The 16,701-nt window shown below is 42.9% G+C and overlaps 1 protein-coding gene across 1 annotated transcript; it reads left to right on the forward strand.

The window, feature by feature from the left end:
- Window positions 1-375: 375 nt before the first annotated feature.
- On the forward strand, window positions 376-10,102 carry LOC133366142 (keratin, type I cytoskeletal 15-like). The gene is made up of 8 exons (XM_061588909.1): window positions 376-1,034; window positions 4,259-4,341; window positions 4,822-4,978; window positions 5,650-5,811; window positions 6,360-6,485; window positions 6,806-7,026; window positions 8,516-8,541; window positions 9,685-10,102. Exons 1-8 carry the CDS (start codon window positions 456-458, stop codon window positions 9,813-9,815), a joined length of 1,485 nt encoding a protein of 494 aa, XP_061444893.1. The 5' UTR covers window positions 376-455; the 3' UTR covers window positions 9,816-10,102.
- The last annotated feature ends 6,599 nt before the right edge of the window (window positions 10,103-16,701 follow it).

The following is a 16,701-nucleotide window of genomic DNA, read 5'->3' on the forward strand; positions in this document are numbered from 1 at the left end:
GACAGTACCTGGCCACAAACTAAGCATGGTTTTTCGGTTAATCCCAAAATAAGATGAGACCAGGCTTGGTTGCAGATAGTGTTCCCTCCACCCCTTTGGCTGAATGTTTAAAAAAGAAAGAAAATGCAATCCCTACGCCTGGCATCGGGGAAAAAACAACAACCAATGGATCCTGAATGAAACCTTTTGTTTAAATGCATTTCTAAAAAACCACACATGCACAAAACACAGCCCACTTGGGATGAGCAGCTACATTTCAAAGCAAGCCCATCATTTCAAACAGCCTCGCCTATTAGGGCGTGTTTTTGGCAGGGTGTGCTTTGGTAGTGGAAGAGAACACACCCTACGAGGAGTATAAATGGAAGCCGGCTAACGTTGCCAGGGCTAGCTTCTTTTCACGCTCAACCAAGCCGAGTAACAGTCTTGCAGCTGAACCTTCATTCATTGCTCCCACTATGGCTACAAGCTATTACAAGAGCTCCTCTTCTTCCTATGGTGGTGGTGGTGGTGGTGGTGGCCGCGTGTCCTCTGGCCGCTGTGGAACATCCAGCATCCATGGTGGAGGTGGTGGCCGCGTGTCTGCTTCTTCTGTTAGGGTTATGTCTTCTGGGATAGGAGGTGGTTATGGATGTGGGTTAGGGGGTGGCTATGGCTCTACGTTGGTTTCTGGTGGTGGTGGTGGTTTCGGTAGTGGCTTTGGTACTGGAGGAGGCTATGGCAGTGGCTTTGGTACTGGAGGAGGCTATGGCAGCTGCTTCGGTGCTGGAGGCGGCGGCGGCTATGGTTTTGGTGCTGTTGACTTTTTGGCTGGTGGCGCCACTGGTGATGTTGGCCTTCTTTCTGGAAATGAGAAGATTACCATGCAGAATCTCAATGACCGCCTGGCCAATTACTTGGACAAGGTGCGAGCTCTGGAGGAGGCAAACTCCGAACTGGAGATCAAGATCCGAGACTGGCACCAGAAGCAGGCTCCCACCAGCCCATCCAGGGACTACAGCCATTACTTCAAGATCATTGAGGACCTCCGTGACAAGGTAGGATAATTCAGGAGAGGTTGTGCCAATGATGGGAGATGGCTTTCTGAACCCTCATCTCAATGTTTGCTTAATATTCTGTTTTTGTTGAAAATGGCAGATTTAACAGTTACATATCAAGTGCATTTATTTCTTTTTCTGATGTGTACACTCCATCTTTTTATGGGAATCTTCACAAGTAGGATCACTCCCAATGTAGGGTTGTGGAAATATTTTTTAAAAAAACCAACCAAGTTAAGTAGAAAGGCAAATAAATATAACTGATATACTTCACAACAAAATGGCAAGGTGTTTTTTAAAGTGTTTACAACCATGTCTAGTCTAACATAATTAGGCTGTTTGCCATACAGAAAAGCAAGTAGTGACTAGTCATTCACTCTAGTGCTTATCGCAGCAGAGTTTTAAAGTGCAGAAGTTTCTAGTTTTGTTATTGGTTTTGAAGAGAAGCAATGGGGAAATCACTTCCATGTCAGGAAAAGCCTCACCAGATTATTTTCTGCCACCCAGCCTAATGTTCAAAGGAGAGGATCAGAGCCTGAAAAAGTAGTGGTGAATCTATTCAATGAACCTACCATTATAATCAGAGATTTATCCATCATCCTACCTATATCCTAGACTCAGGGTATGTCATATACCATGCCTTGGGTTGGCTTAAACCCTCAGACCTAAAAGTCTCTTATCTTTAATTACAGATAGTGTGGAGGCTGGTTGTGGTTACTCAGCAATGAAGGAAAGGCACTTTGTATAAGTTCACAGGCACTCTATTATGACCTCCTAAAATCCAAGATGCTAGGAACTAGTTATAGAAATGTATTGCTGATTTGCTTGTGTGAAACTCGATACCCAATTGCTAGATGACAAACCAATTGCTTGGTGAACTGCAGCCATATACAGGAATGCCTCCATGGAAAAACATCATGTTTAAGGTGAAATGAAAACACTGCTGTGTTTGATCTGTGATCGTTCATTCACATGTGCAAATAAACATGGGATGTTACTGTCACCACAGACAGTATTTCTAGTATGCGCCCATCATTATGTAATAAATTAAGTAATATTTATTACTTATTATTAAGTCATAAATGAATAATATTTTTGTAGTTTATTTCACTAGGTCTTTTAAGTAATAAACAAAAGAAATAACCCATGATACAACTAGTGTATTCTATTTAAACCAGGGGTTGGGAACTGGGGGCTGTCCAGATGTTGTTGGACTCCCAACTTCCATCACCTCCAGCCAACATGGCCCATTGGTCAGAGATGATGAAATGTGTAATCCAACAGCATCTGGAGGTTAGTACCAGGTTAGCTAACTTTGCTTTAGGCTAACCTTGAAAGGAAGGTTCCCAGTCTGTTGGAAATGCTCCAGTCTGCTAACCTTGGAAGGAAGGTGCTCCAGTCTCCAGTCTTTTGTCCAGATGTTGCTGGACTCCAACTTCCATCTGCTGCAGTCAATATGGCCCAATAGTCAGGGATGATGTAGACTGTAGTTCAACAACATCTGAATGGCCACAGAATCCCCACCTCTGATTTATACAATTTATATTTGCTTTTGGGGTATCTGGTCAAACTTGCCAAAAACTGGAAACCATCCCTCACAGTTAATTCCTGATTCTCTTACCTGTACCATCCGCCATTTCTTACTGCTGAGAAAATGACAGCTGCTGTCCATGTTGTTCCTAAGGATGAGACTCCACTAAGACCAATACAACCCACTTCAATATAAAGAGAGGGCAGGACACCTTGCTATTTTATCATCTGTATAGGGCTTCCTTGTGTAGTGATTTCTAATCCCTTCTTCATCCATCCTCACCAACAACCCTGTGAAGCAGATGGTTTTATTTCTATTTAGAGTCAGAAGAAATGAGATGGATATATTGAGGGCAGCAAAAATGAACATTGGCTATACCTATGTATTGTTGAAGTCAATGGAACTTAAGTGCACATTAAATGCATAGTTCAACATGGTACACTCCAGATGTTGTGGACTACAGCTCCCATCAGCTTCAGCCAGCATGGGCAATGGTTGGGGATGGTGAAAGATGTAAACCACAACATTTGGAGGGTACCATGCTGGTTGTCCTGGTGTAGCCCTTATTGATTTCAAGAGGCATGACAGACTTTTGCTGAATCGTGCACTAACAGACCACTCTTTAAGAGTCTAGACTGGCTTGGGCAGAGAGTCTGAACTCAGTTCTTCTAGCTCCAATGATCTGTCCATTGGATCACAGCCAGAATTAACTTTGCCAGTATGGAAGCTGTAACAGTGTAACTTTTACAGCAACATAAAAATCCATTTTTAACTTCATATGACCCTATTTCAGGAACAGCAACATTTTGTGGCTCTTGCATTAATTAAAGTAAAATTCTATGTCATCATAGTATAATATATTTCAAAGGATCCTTGGGGAGTCATTAAGCCCCTTGCCAGAAGCTGAAATCCTACCCTCACGTTCTCATGTCCTTGGATATATGGCTGGAAGTGATGTTAAGAAGTCACCCAGTCAATTCTACTGCCTTACAGAAGAAAATCCACCTAAACTCATCCAACCAATTGCTCATCTGATCTTGCACGATAGTGAGTTTGCTCCTTTAATTCTCATTGATGGTTCATCTTCTACCTGAATATGCTACTATAGAAAACCCTCCTGGGATGTTTCTCAAGAAAAGGATGGCAGATAATTGTTAGGGTAGGACATCCTGTAAAGTTGGGACAGTCTCCATTGGGTACCAGCCTATGATTCTATGGCAAAACATAATGTGGAACAAAGGAGAGATCATACTATCTTGGTGTGAAGGATGCTAAAACTTGCCAGGCAAGAAATTGTATTGACATTTCTCCTCAGAAAAATCCTGGACAATTAAATAAGTTACAGACGTTTGTACAATATAATTTAGATTTGTTCATTTAGATAAGCCTTTCCCAGCCTGGTGACCTGTAGATGTTATTGGACTACAACTCCCATGACCCCTTGACTACTAGCCAAGCTGTCTGGGGCTGATGGAAATTGTTGTCCAGCAACATCTGGAGGGCACCAGGTTGGAGAAGAATATCTACTACCTTCTGGATGTGTATTCACAATCTCTAATGTGTTGACCTGTAGAATCACCCATGAACTAAATATTGTATCTACAGTGGTCTATTCTAACAACCAATGTACCCTCAGTTAATGAAAATGTTTACCAACATTCATGGGCATTCCTTCTCTGTCCTTTTGATATAGATTCTTAGCACCACAGTTGACAATTCAAGGATTATCTTGGAGATTGACAATGCTAGGCTTGCTGCTGATGACTTCAGACTGAAGTAAGTTTCTTCTCTGCTTTTCTGTCCCCTCCTCAAGGAAATGGAAGGGAGAGGATGAAGGCAAAAGTAAGGAAAGTGGGGGACGTGGAAGTATAAACTTGATCAGTTTGATGGAGGATGTATTTGAAATATCAGCTGAAGAAAAATGGGTCAAGAGGGAGGAAGGAAGGAAGGAAGGCTGCCCTACAAAGGCACTCCTAAAAAATATGGGCGACAGGATTTATGAAACAGTACTTATCAGTGGTGGCTGGTAGCTCCATGTCAGTGGGGCAGTGGAATCTGCTCCGGATTTTAGTCTGAACTTTCAAGTAGCTGTCCAAGGTGCTTTGAGCTTTCAGCACGTTAGTCAGCTCCTTGAAAGTTTGGACTAAACCCAGAGCAGATTCCACTGCCTCACTCACGTGGAGCCACTAGCTGCCACTAGTATTTATCTACAAGGTATTCCACCCCATTCTAAGTTCCTGACTTTTTTCTTTGAAGATATGAGAATGAACTGCACCTCCGCCAGAGTGTTGAGGCTGACATCAATGGCCTGCGCAGAGTCCTGGATGAGCTGACTCTAGCCAAATCTGATTTGGAGATGCAGATTGAAAGTCTGAAGGAGGATCTGGCCTACCTCCACAAAAACCATGAGGAGGTGAGTGAAGGGAAAAGAAAGAGGCAGGGAAATCCCAACCATATTTAGAAACTAGTTAGGTATGTCCATTGAAAGGAATACAATATGTACTGCTATTTTCCCATGGGCTCGCTTCACAAAAGATGCATGACTTATATAAGACAATAGCTCCCTACAGAAGTACATAAACAGGGCCCTGCAAAATAGGTCACCAGTGGCAACCCAGCTTTTTCTTAAAGCTGCTGGCAAGATAGCAGAGAGTACCTCTTTCAAAATGGTGCCAGAATGCATCTTGGGTAGATTGCATGCAACATCAGTGTCATTGGTATGGGGGGGGCAGTTTACAACAAAAAATCTCTCTCTCTCTCTCTCACACACACACACACACACACACACACACACACAAACACACTTCTATTCCTTCCCTGGAAACCCACTTTCACTGGGCAGTGGGTACAAAAGTGATAAAAGTTCCCCTTGCAGGAAGTAAGAAAGACAGGCCTTCCTGGGTTCCAAGCCCAGCCAAAATGTCTGCAGCCAGATGCCATTTGCCTTTGGCCACATGAAGGCTGTTCTAAACCGCAAGGCTTTGAAGTGTACCTTCATGACTGCTTACTGATTGCTGAAAACATGCAACACGTTGTCTTTTGGGGAATCCTCAACTATGTTGTTTCCATTCTTGTCCTATCAAGTTAATGAAAGAGTACGGCTCTCAACTGACCGGACAGGTCAGCGTCGAGATGGATGCCGCACCTGGAATTGACCTCACCAAAGTTTTGGCTGACATGAGAGAACAATATGAACAACTGGCTGACAAGAATCGCAGAGATGCCGAGGCCTGGTTCTTTTCCAAGGTAGGCTCTTATTTTCTAGTGATTGGGTTGGTTCTACTCAGAGTGTATCTTCTAACTTATATTGGTTTCATATCACTTTAACGCTCATGACTTCCTTCAAAGAATCCTTGGAAATGTAGTTTAATGAGGACTCAGACGTCTCTGCTAAAAAACCCTAGCTGCTCCTCAAAGCGTTAAAGTTTCCAGAACTTCCCAGGAAAGGAGATTTACCAATAAAGCAGTTGAAAGCCATAACCCTAAACCTGTGGCCCTCCAGGTGTTATTGGACCCATCATCACTGACCATTGGCCATGTTTGTTGTGGCTGACGGGGGTTGGATTCTATCAAAATTTGGATGGCCACAGGTTCCCAATCCCTGCTATGCACTTGTATGGGATTAAGACCCATTTAACTCAATTGATCTTACTTCTGAGTTAATGTAGATGATCATGAGATGTCATACTCCAAATGTGTACCAGTGAGTACTAGTGACGTTTTTTCCTTTCATACTAAAGACTGGTGAAATTTTGCAGCATATTTCATTTGCTTTTTCATCCCCTTTCTTCCAGACTGAAGAACTGAACCGTGAAGTTGCTGCCCATACTGATCAGTTACAGACCGGCAAGAGTGAGATTTCAGAACTGAGGCGCACAGTCCAGAGTTTGGAGATTGAGTTGCAGTCACAGCTTAGCATGGTATGTTGCTATTTCCTTGAATGAAAGAGATTATAAGATAAAAGACCTTTGAATTACTCTGCTAGGGTCAGTCAAATGGCATAGCTTGGTAATACCTTTTGTCTACCGAACATGGCCAGTCAGATGCCTCAGTGACATTCCAAACTGGGCAAGCTGGTTGTTAGTCCCAAACGGCATCAGTCATCAGTGATATCCAAGCTTTTATGAGAGCTAGAAACCTTTATAAAAACTGAAAACTGATTCTCAGCATTCTGACAGAGGTTACACTTTGTCATACAAAGTTGTATGTAGCCATTCAGATGATTTTTCTCCCTCATTAGAAAGCCGGTTTGGAAACCAGCTTGGCAGAGACAGAAGGACGGTACTGCGCTCAGCTGGCTCAAATCCAGAACTTGATCACCAGTGTGGAGGAGCAGCTGGCCGAGCTGAGGTGTGACATGGAGCGCCAGAACCAAGAATACAAGATGCTCATGGATATCAAGACACGGTTGGAACAGGAGATCGCCACCTACCGTAACCTGTTGGAGGGTCAGGACTCAAAGTACGTAACTAGGTCATAAGAATAAGATACCAAAGGGGAAATAGCTCCCAAAGGCTTTCATTATACATTATGTTTTTAATTGTGCATCTAAGATAGTTGTTAAAGTGTACAAATACAAACAAAAGTGTGACTATGATAAACATATGCTCGAAAACATACACATCTTACAGGTGAACTCTTAAAGAGCCAGGACTGATTGTGTCTCCTCTTGGAGACCAGGGTTATTTTTTGCTGTGATGTATGAAAACAGCCCTAATTTAAGGCACTGTGTTTTTATTGACATCCTTCTTAAGAACACCCGTTTTCAGATCCATGTGAACATCATGTTTAGAATAGGAAGAGGTATGCTAATTCTAGGTCAGTTTCATCCCTAACAAACTGAAAAGTGTCATTATTATAAAGGCACATGTTGGAACATCTGCAGCAATAGAAAGCAACATCAGAAGTGACTCTCATTCAACAGTAACATGAGGTTGGACCAACCAACTTCTTGGTCTCACTGGAGAGCAACAGAGAGCTTCAGACATAAGGGTGGCTAGTTCCCTTTGAAAGAATTGAAGGCCATTACATAGACTTGTTGAAGTCAATATGGGCTTGGGATAATAATCTAAGGCTGCAGTCATGTACAAATTTGGGAGTAATTTGTTGTACTGTGGGCAATTATTTACTTATTGAATGTGCTGCTCATCAAATCAGAAAGTGTTGAGAGAAAATAAGAACATGAATAGCTATTGTGTGCCTTCACTGAACAACATGAGATCAGGCTGTCTTGTTACACTGTACTTCATTAAATGGATGTGGTATATTTTTCATCTCTGTCCTGTGAAAAAGAAGGGAGCAAACCAGTTTAAATACAAGTTAAGAACCAGTATGACTACCGAAGGCAATTGCCAAATGTCACTCCTGATATACTATCTGCCTCGTCAACCAGTTCACATGACCACTGCTCTGAGTACACAATAGCTGCAGGGGAAAGTGGATAAAATTCCTCAGCAAACAAAATCTGGTCTATAGCTATGTGCAGGCTTTAGCTTTTTGCATGGCGTTAGAAACACCACTTTTTGAGGATTGATTCCCATTTTAGTGGAGAATAGATGCAACTCACTTTCCATCCCAATGAGTCTGATCAAAATTGGAATATAATTCAGGGTAAACACAGCTTGAGGACTCCAGCAGAGATGCCCATCTTGCAATAATAATTTTGTGCACGTGCAGACACATACCTCCCAATGCTCACTGCTATACTCCCACATTATAGAGCTATAGTTAAATGTGTACCATGCTGTTTAGAATTACATAACTGGGAGGTATTCCATAGGGTTAACTATCCCAATGGCCAACCATACCGAAAGGTGCCCTACCTATATCTCAAAACTTCCTTTGTTGTGCTATTCCTGTAGTCTCTAAAGACAGAGGTTCCCTAGGACACCAAAGTCCATTATTCTATCCCAGCATTATTAATTGTTGCTTCTTTTTTACTCCTTTACAGGCTGCCATCATGGTCTCCAAAGGATGGTAAGAAGGATTTCCATTGAAATATAACATACATTTGTGGATATGGTGGGTGGCCTGTGAGGGTTCTTTTGCTGCAAACATGAGTTTTATAGCAAAAGCATGACATAAAAGTTGGCCTTTGTGTCTGGAAGGCTAAGTATACTATACACCCCAAAGGGGGAGGTATAGCTTAGTAGTCAGACATACAGATTGCAGGTGGTTCAAATTTTCAATCCCCAGCATCGCCACTTAAAAGATCTCAAGCAATCAGGCTGGGAAAGTTATCTGTCTGAGATAGTTGAAGACTGGGTTTGTGATCTCTTACTCATCTATTAGAGCAAAATCGACTTGGTCTAGGGCAGGATGGTCTAAGGCATCTTGGCCTTGGTCTAGGGCAGATGTTGCTGGACTGCTTTTTGCATCACCCTTGACTATTGTCCATGCTGGCTGGGACTGATAGGAGTTGGAGTCCAACAGCAACTGGAGGGCACCAGGATAGCGAAGACTGATATATACAATCGTAGAATCAGAAAATTGCAAAAGTCCTGGGAAGATCATCTAGTTCAATCATGGAGCAGACCGAATGAATGACTTACTTTCATAAGGTCTAGTAGCAAAGCATCCCCTGCAAAAGACATTGTTGAAATATCCACCTGCAAAGGTGTAGGCTTTTCTGTAGTCTAGAATATACTTTTTGTTATTGGTTTTAATGTTACAAACTTAAGTATTCTGTACAAGCCAGACACAAATACATTGCGCTCTAACAACAAGTAGGACACAGTTATGCAGACAAGTACAAAACTGAATAAATGGGTAAAGTTGAAAAGCATGGTAACAGGGTGTTTCACTAAAGGCATTTTCTTCTGGTTTAAGGAGTTGGGAGTGGGAATATAAGAAAAATAGTCTAAAGCTGCGATCCTGTACATACTTACCTGTGGCAGTTAGTCCTATTGACTTAGTGAGTTTTACTTCTGAGTAGATGTGGATCTGAATAGAATTGCACTATTTGACGATCAACTGTGGATTATTTTGACTTCAGATGGTCAATATGTCATGCTGTTTATGGAATTGAAACTGTTGAGGAGATGAGTTTTTATGGTGAGCTTTTATTGTAAGGCATGAAATCCAGAGGTCTCAAAGTTCTCCGTCCTCTCTTTATCACAGCATCGTACGGTGGGGGTAGCACCACCGTTACCTACGGCAGTAGCAGCGGCGGCGGTGGCAGCGGCGGCGGTGCCAACTATGGCAGTAGCACCACTGTTACAACCTCCACCAAGCGTTCCACCAACTACTGAATCTCCTGAGGACCAATGCTCCATTTCGGACAACTGCGTTCATCTGCTGGAAGAAGCTGCGCGTGATTATGGCCTCACAGAAAAACATGGAGCATTTTCAGCATACCCACAACTTGCTAAGAGAAACATCCCTCTGCTTGCATAAGTGCGCCTCGGCTTGGCCACTTTCTTAACGGCATTCCCTTATCAGCTTTGCCTTGCTCATCATTGTCACAGCAGATGCCCATTTCTGTAATGCTCTCGATAATCATTAATAAAATTCCTTTGAGCTCTATTTTGCAAATAAATATGTGTTGGGCTGTTTATTGGTAGCTCCATGAAGCAAATCTGCTTTGCAACTTGGGCCAGCCATGTTGGCTGGACAGACAAAAAAGATAGGATGGGGACTTCCATCCCAAACCCTTTTTTCATGGCAAAATTGGAACCCTGAGAAATGCAATATATTAAATCCGTAGAACAGAAACTGCATATTTCCTACAGCTGAATTGACTCCTCCTTCATCTTCTTTTTATATCTAGGATCTCTTGTTGTAATAACCATTTTTTTAAAAGTTATATGATTTCTTAAAGCAGGGGTGGGGAAAATGTTTTCTCTTGATGGCCACATTCTCTCAAGGGTAATCTATTTAGTGATGAACAGAGCCAAAAGTGGGAGGCACTCTATTTTTTCTCCCTCCATTCCCCCCCCCCACCTCGTGAGCTGTTGGGACAGATTACTATTGCCTATGGATGGGGGAGAAATTCAGCTCAATTTGCATTTAAAGGCAAACTTTAATTTGCACTTCCTGAAACAATATGTGAACCACCATGCAGCCATCCTTCCCAAGTCACACTTTTCCAAATTTTGCAATGCAGTTCTCCAGCCATGAAATGTGCACAAAAATGGATTTACTAGGGTAAAATGTGCATACAAATTTATACGTTGGTGAAAATAACATGCAAAAATGCATGATATTTGGGGAAATTGTTTGTAAAAATGTATCTATTAGGCCAAATTGCATGAAAATGTGTATATATCAGGTGAAATTTGCACTAAAATGCTGATGAATTTTCATGAGGACATTTTTTTTAGAAAAACAAAACACAAACTGATGTGGGAATGTGGAGAAGTGAATGTAAGATAAGAAAAAATGTGAAACTGAGAGAAACTGAAATGGACAGAGTTACCCGTCCCTACTCTCGACCCAGAGGTCTGAACTGATCGCTTGCAGAGGGTTCCCCTCCCGTTCAGTTACTCCATGTACATTGGTTCCCCCCACTACCTTCCTCCTGTCCCTCCAGGCTCCCCTACCTCCTGAAAATTAAGCTTAGGGCTGCAGGCTCTCCACCCCTTTCTTAAAGGGAGGGGGAGTACTTGAGCAATATTTCTTGCCATCTTGGCAGAGACCCTAGAATCCAGCTATAAAGGGCACGTTTCATTGTAAAGCAAGGGGAAGGGGTGCCCTTATTTGTTTTAAAGGAAACAGCATGTAAAACTCCAACAACCATTGTTAAAATGACTATAAAGCTGGAAGGTTCATTTGAACAAATGGGTGTGGCAGAAAACCTTGCACAAGTTGGCAGCTTTTTCACTCTCATGCACTGTGTAGTTCTGAATCAGAGCAATGGCTCATCAAGGCTGCCATCTGGCTGATTTTTTTTTAAGTGCCCAGGCTAGCTGGTAAGCCCAAGCAACGTAAAGGCTGTCCACCAAATTCCTATTCCTACACCATATAATACAGTAAATGATCAGTGCTATTCTAGAACAGCCTTTAGGTAGCTGTGTTGGACTCTGAAACTTGAAGACAGCATCATTACATAGGAATACAGGAATTTAGGAAGCTGCCTTATATATGGAGTCAGAATATTGGTCAATCTAATTCAAATTTGTCTGCACTGGCAGTGGCTCTCCAGGGTTTCTGACAGGGGACATTCCCAGCCCTACCTGGCTCACTCTACCTATCTCTCTCTCCTGCTGCTGTGTGTGCTGTGCGCACAGGGGTACCATCAACCAAGATGTCAGCAGAGACTTCTTTAAGGGGCTAATGCCCTACCGCCATCTTGGTTGGTGACAGGCATGGGTGTGCATGCACATAGCATACATGCTTGTCATCAACCAAGATGGCAGCAGAGGCATCAGGCCCAGAGCTTGGAAAAGTTACTTTTTTGAACTACAACTCCCATCAGCCCAATCCACTGGCCCTGCTGGCTGGGGCTGATGGGAATTGTAGTTCAAAAAAGTAACTTTTTCAAGCTCTGATCAGGCCCTTAGGGAAACCTCAGCTGCCATCTTAGTTGACAGTAGGCTTGCTCCCGCAGTGCAACAGGCCCCAGCATGCCTGGTGCTGGCCCTGGCTACCAGCATTTACATTAAGGGAGAGGTAGGCGGAGCATGTTGCAGGCGGCCGTCGCGGACCTGCATGGCAGTGGGGTGTGTGTCTGGGAGCTCTCTCCTGCAATCTGTGCTGTGCATCATGGAAGGGAGTGCTACCTACCCACACTAAGGAAGGGCCCTTCAGGGAGAGGTAGGGCATGCATAAATGTGCCGGGGCCTGGGGCAGGCTGGTGCCCAAGGCCCTGGCATTCCTGGTGCCAGCCCTGATAAGGAAGGTTCATAATTCAGTGGTATTGCATGCAAAAGGTCCCAGATCCCATAGGAAGAGTGAGCAAACAGGTGGGTGACCTGGAAGCTTCCTCCCTGTAAACCATGACAGGGAGCCTGCCATGGATCATGGAAGGGGAGCGCTACTCTCCCACCCTAACAAGGGGCCTTTCAGGGTCCCCTGTGGGCCATGGGACCCTTGGCCAGGGCCCAACCTGATGCCGGCCATGTTCCCCATTACAACACATATGGACTGGTCTGCTGAGACTCTGGTCTCATCTACATGGTGGTTTACTGTGTGTTTGGTGCTACTCACATCTCCTTCACATTTGCATGGTTCACATGACATTACCAGCAAATAGAAGCAATCACACAGTTTTCCCTCTGTAAATCTGTACTCTCAATCCACTGATAATATGAAAAGGGAAGAAAAAAAACCCTTCACTCTATATCTCTAATGCTTGCAGACACCTTGCTCTGATGCTTTTAGGTGGGTGTGTAAATTGTTCCCCTCTCCATGGCCCCCCTCCTCTCTTCATTCATTTTATTTCCTGTAGGCTGACAAGCAAATACTGGTTGCCCTTCTCTATTCTGCTGGTCTTTTTTATGTTGTTGCAAATGATGCCTTTATTTTCTTTTCCCCCTAACTTGTGCGCAAAAGCATAATACTGCTTAAACAAAGATTTGTATTTTGGCTGTATCCTACCAAGGAAAGCACAGGTATTTGTACTTCTGGGTTTTAAAAAAAAATAACCTACTGCAGCTGATAGAACAGACTGAGCTTGCTTGGTCATCTAGCAACCAGAGGGAGTGGAAATACATAATTAGAGGGTGGGGCCACAAGGAAAAAGCAAGGCTAATCCTCCCCAGAGGAAGGCCTGCTTGTGTGAATGGGAAAAAGCAATTGGCAGCTGACTTTTGAGCAGGAACTGTGGACGATGCAAATTAAAAGCGAAGGTAAAAGAAGTGTATTTCCTATGAAGAAATGCTCCCATGTAGATGAGTCCTCTCTCTCTCTCTCTCTCTATCTCTCTTTCTCTGTATGCACATATACTTTCAGAAGAATGGATTATAACTTTGTAAGTATCTTTTCTCCTTAACATAGTTCTGACTTCACATTCCAACGGAAACTCTGAAAGATGTCTGTGAACTGTCTACATTTTTCAATGTATCCCCATATTTTTGTCACACTACAACCAAGGCTTCTGAAAGAGACTTGACGATGGCATGGCCAACTGTGGGCATGTGCTAAAGTATTCATTCTCTAGTTATTGTATGCTACCCTAGATCATTACTGATGAAGGGCAGCCAATAAATCCAATAATAAAACATAAAACATAATAAATATTCAAAACTAGGTGTGCATGGAGCATTCACTGTACACACAACATGAAACAACCCAGGTAATCCCAATAAAAGAGTAGCAGCAACTGAGCTTAAATTCTGGAGCACACTCAAGTCTCAGATAAAACAGACATGAAAACCGCAGCCTCCAGATTAATTGAAAGAAGACATGTCATCCTTCAAACCTTATAAAAATGTTATTACAAATTCTTATTGATTCAGGTATGTTAACACCTGTTTTGAAACCTTGGCACATTCCCAATATTAAATGTTTGTTGGGAAGCTAATAAAACCGAATAGTACACCATCCACTTTACATGTAAAACTGTGTATCTGGATAAAAATACATCTGGATATGCCAATTTTCTGAGAAAATATGTCAAAACATAAGTATAGACAAATTTAAGTACAACATTAATGCAGTTAAAAAATAATAACAACAGATTAACGTGGAAATGGGATGGAAGAACAAATGGTAAATTGATATGGACCAGAAACAGACTGTTCCATTCATCCCTTCAAAGAACATAATTTGACAGCTGGGCAGGAGATATGAATAGAGCTATGCAACATGATCATTTGCTGGAGCGCACTGCAGCACAACTACTGGACAACTGAGCAATGCTGTGCAAGGTACATTTAGTTGTTGCAATGAGAGAACTACCATCTGCCATCCCTATAAAATTCATGAGAAACTGTGTCAGATTTGTTAATGAATCCAGTTTTATGGCTACTTTGAATGTTTTTGCTTTTTTATAAGCATCATAATTCTTATGTCAATGATAGAATAGTAGTAATAGTAGACCACCTCACATCAAACCGCTACGCCATGCCCCTTTTGAGTTTGACAGGTGATGTCAGCAGAAGCCCCCCCTGGAAGGCCCACCCCGGAAGGCCCACCCACAATTTCCATTTCCCCTGGTGACCTCACCGGATATCCTGTCCCCCAGAAGCCCCAGCCCTTGTGCCCCACCCTGGAAACGGTAGCGGCCCTCGCTGGACCAATGGGCGTATTTTTACTCAAAATGGGGTCCCGGATTGGTCCCTATAGGGGCATGTGACCCCTCTATGAGCACGTGGTCTCCAGGGGACCAATCTGAAGAGGTTTAAAACCCAAAGGTGAAAGCAGGGTATCGAAATGCACCCCAAAGGGGTGCATTTCCGCCCCCCTCTCCAGACTGCTCCCTATAGGGGCATGTGACCCCTCTACGAGCATGTGAATGCCAGGGGACCAATCTGAAGAGGTTTAAAACTCCTAGGGGAAATCAGGGTGCCGGAAATGGACCCCAAAGGGGTCCATTTCCACCCACCTCTCCAGAACAGCCCATTAGGGATAAGTAACCCCTCTACAACTATGTCACCCATTAGGGGGAGGTTTTGAATCCCTAACCAATCAGGAGAGGGGACGGAGAGACCAGGTACAGAAGTGCATTTTGTATGCCCAGACACACTCTGAGGATCGAACATGGAACCTGCGTGCGAATCAGCATATGGGCTAGTAGGTTTTTCCTATCCTCCAGCTCCTTTGAAAATGCACTCAAAAAGGCGGGTAAAGCCTAGGAGATTATCGTTTCCACCAGCGAGTATAAAAATTAGCAGTGGAAAGGAAGAATCAGAGCATTTTAGAAAAAAACGGTCTGTTTCAACCCCAAACTTACCTGTAGCGGTGTTCACTGCCAGACAGTATCCAGACCCTGAAACCTCATTCCAGGCAAATTCTAGTGAATCCATGTCCGACACAGAGTGTGATTGTGGGTGTGATCTGAAGGCTCATTTCCTGAAGGAAGAACAACTTATGAAATCTGCTGAGGTTGTGGATGGAAGTGTACTTTTTAAACCCATGGTGGAAATGGAGGCTGAAGAAAACAAGTGGCTGGAAGATTTAAATGAAGGCATGGAGCAAGGGTGTCTACAGGTAGGTGCTTCTGAGCTGTATTTTTATTAGTGTGTTGTTTTTCCCAGTTTGGTGCAACCCCGATGCTAAAGTGCCTCTCTTTTTTTTTCTATAGGAAGATATGACGCATGATGGTGATATGGAAAATCTACAAATTGAGAGTTCGCAGGCTGTTAATATTTCCTGCATTTCACGTGTCTGTCCCAAGCCTGAACCCTGAAAGCTTGAAGCAGGAGTTTTTTTGTACCAATAAAAATAGTTTACTTTAGCCATCGGTGTCCATACCTGTATCAACCAGCAATATGGGAGAGCATGATGAAATTCTAAAAACCACATATTACACACCTGAGGAGGCTGGGAGCTTTGGGGGAGTGAACCATCTATTTCAGGAGGCAAAAAAGCACAGTAAAACACTAAGAAGGAAACATGTTATGACATGGCTTTCAGACCAAGATGCTTACACATTGCATAAGCCAGCCAGAATCCATTTTAAAAGAAACAAGACTATTGTGTCTGATATCGATGCTCAATGGCAGGCTGACTTAGTAGATATGCAACAATTTTCTAAGCACAACAAGAACTATAGGTACATTTTAACAGTCATAGATATTCTGTCTAAGTATGCATGGGCATTGCCTTTAAAAGACAAGACAGGTAAAGAGGTCTCTAAAGCTTTTAACGTTATATTCAGTCAGAGCGGAAGAAAGCCCCGAAAGCTCCAAATGGACCGAGGCAAAGAGTTTCTAAACAGAGCTGTAAACGGCTTGTTAAAGCAGCAAGGAGTTCACCACTTCGTCAGCAATAATGAATTAAAAGCTGCTATTGTTGAAAGATTTAACCGTACTCTGAAATCAAAAATGTGGAGGTATTTTACAGCTAACAATACCCATAGTTATATCGATATCCTGCCACAACTCTTAAAAAGTTATAATCATAGTTTTCATAGAACTATCAGAGCAAGGCCTATTGATATTAACCATTCTAACGCCCTGGCGGTATGGAAAACCATTTATGGAGACTTTATTTACAGAAAAGAGGTATCAACACTGTTCAGAAAAGGAGACCACG

The sequence above is a fragment of the Rhineura floridana genome, chromosome 11 (assembly GCF_030035675.1).
Source record: "Rhineura floridana isolate rRhiFlo1 chromosome 11, rRhiFlo1.hap2, whole genome shotgun sequence".
Lineage (NCBI taxonomy): Eukaryota > Metazoa > Chordata > Lepidosauria > Squamata > Rhineuridae > Rhineura > Rhineura floridana.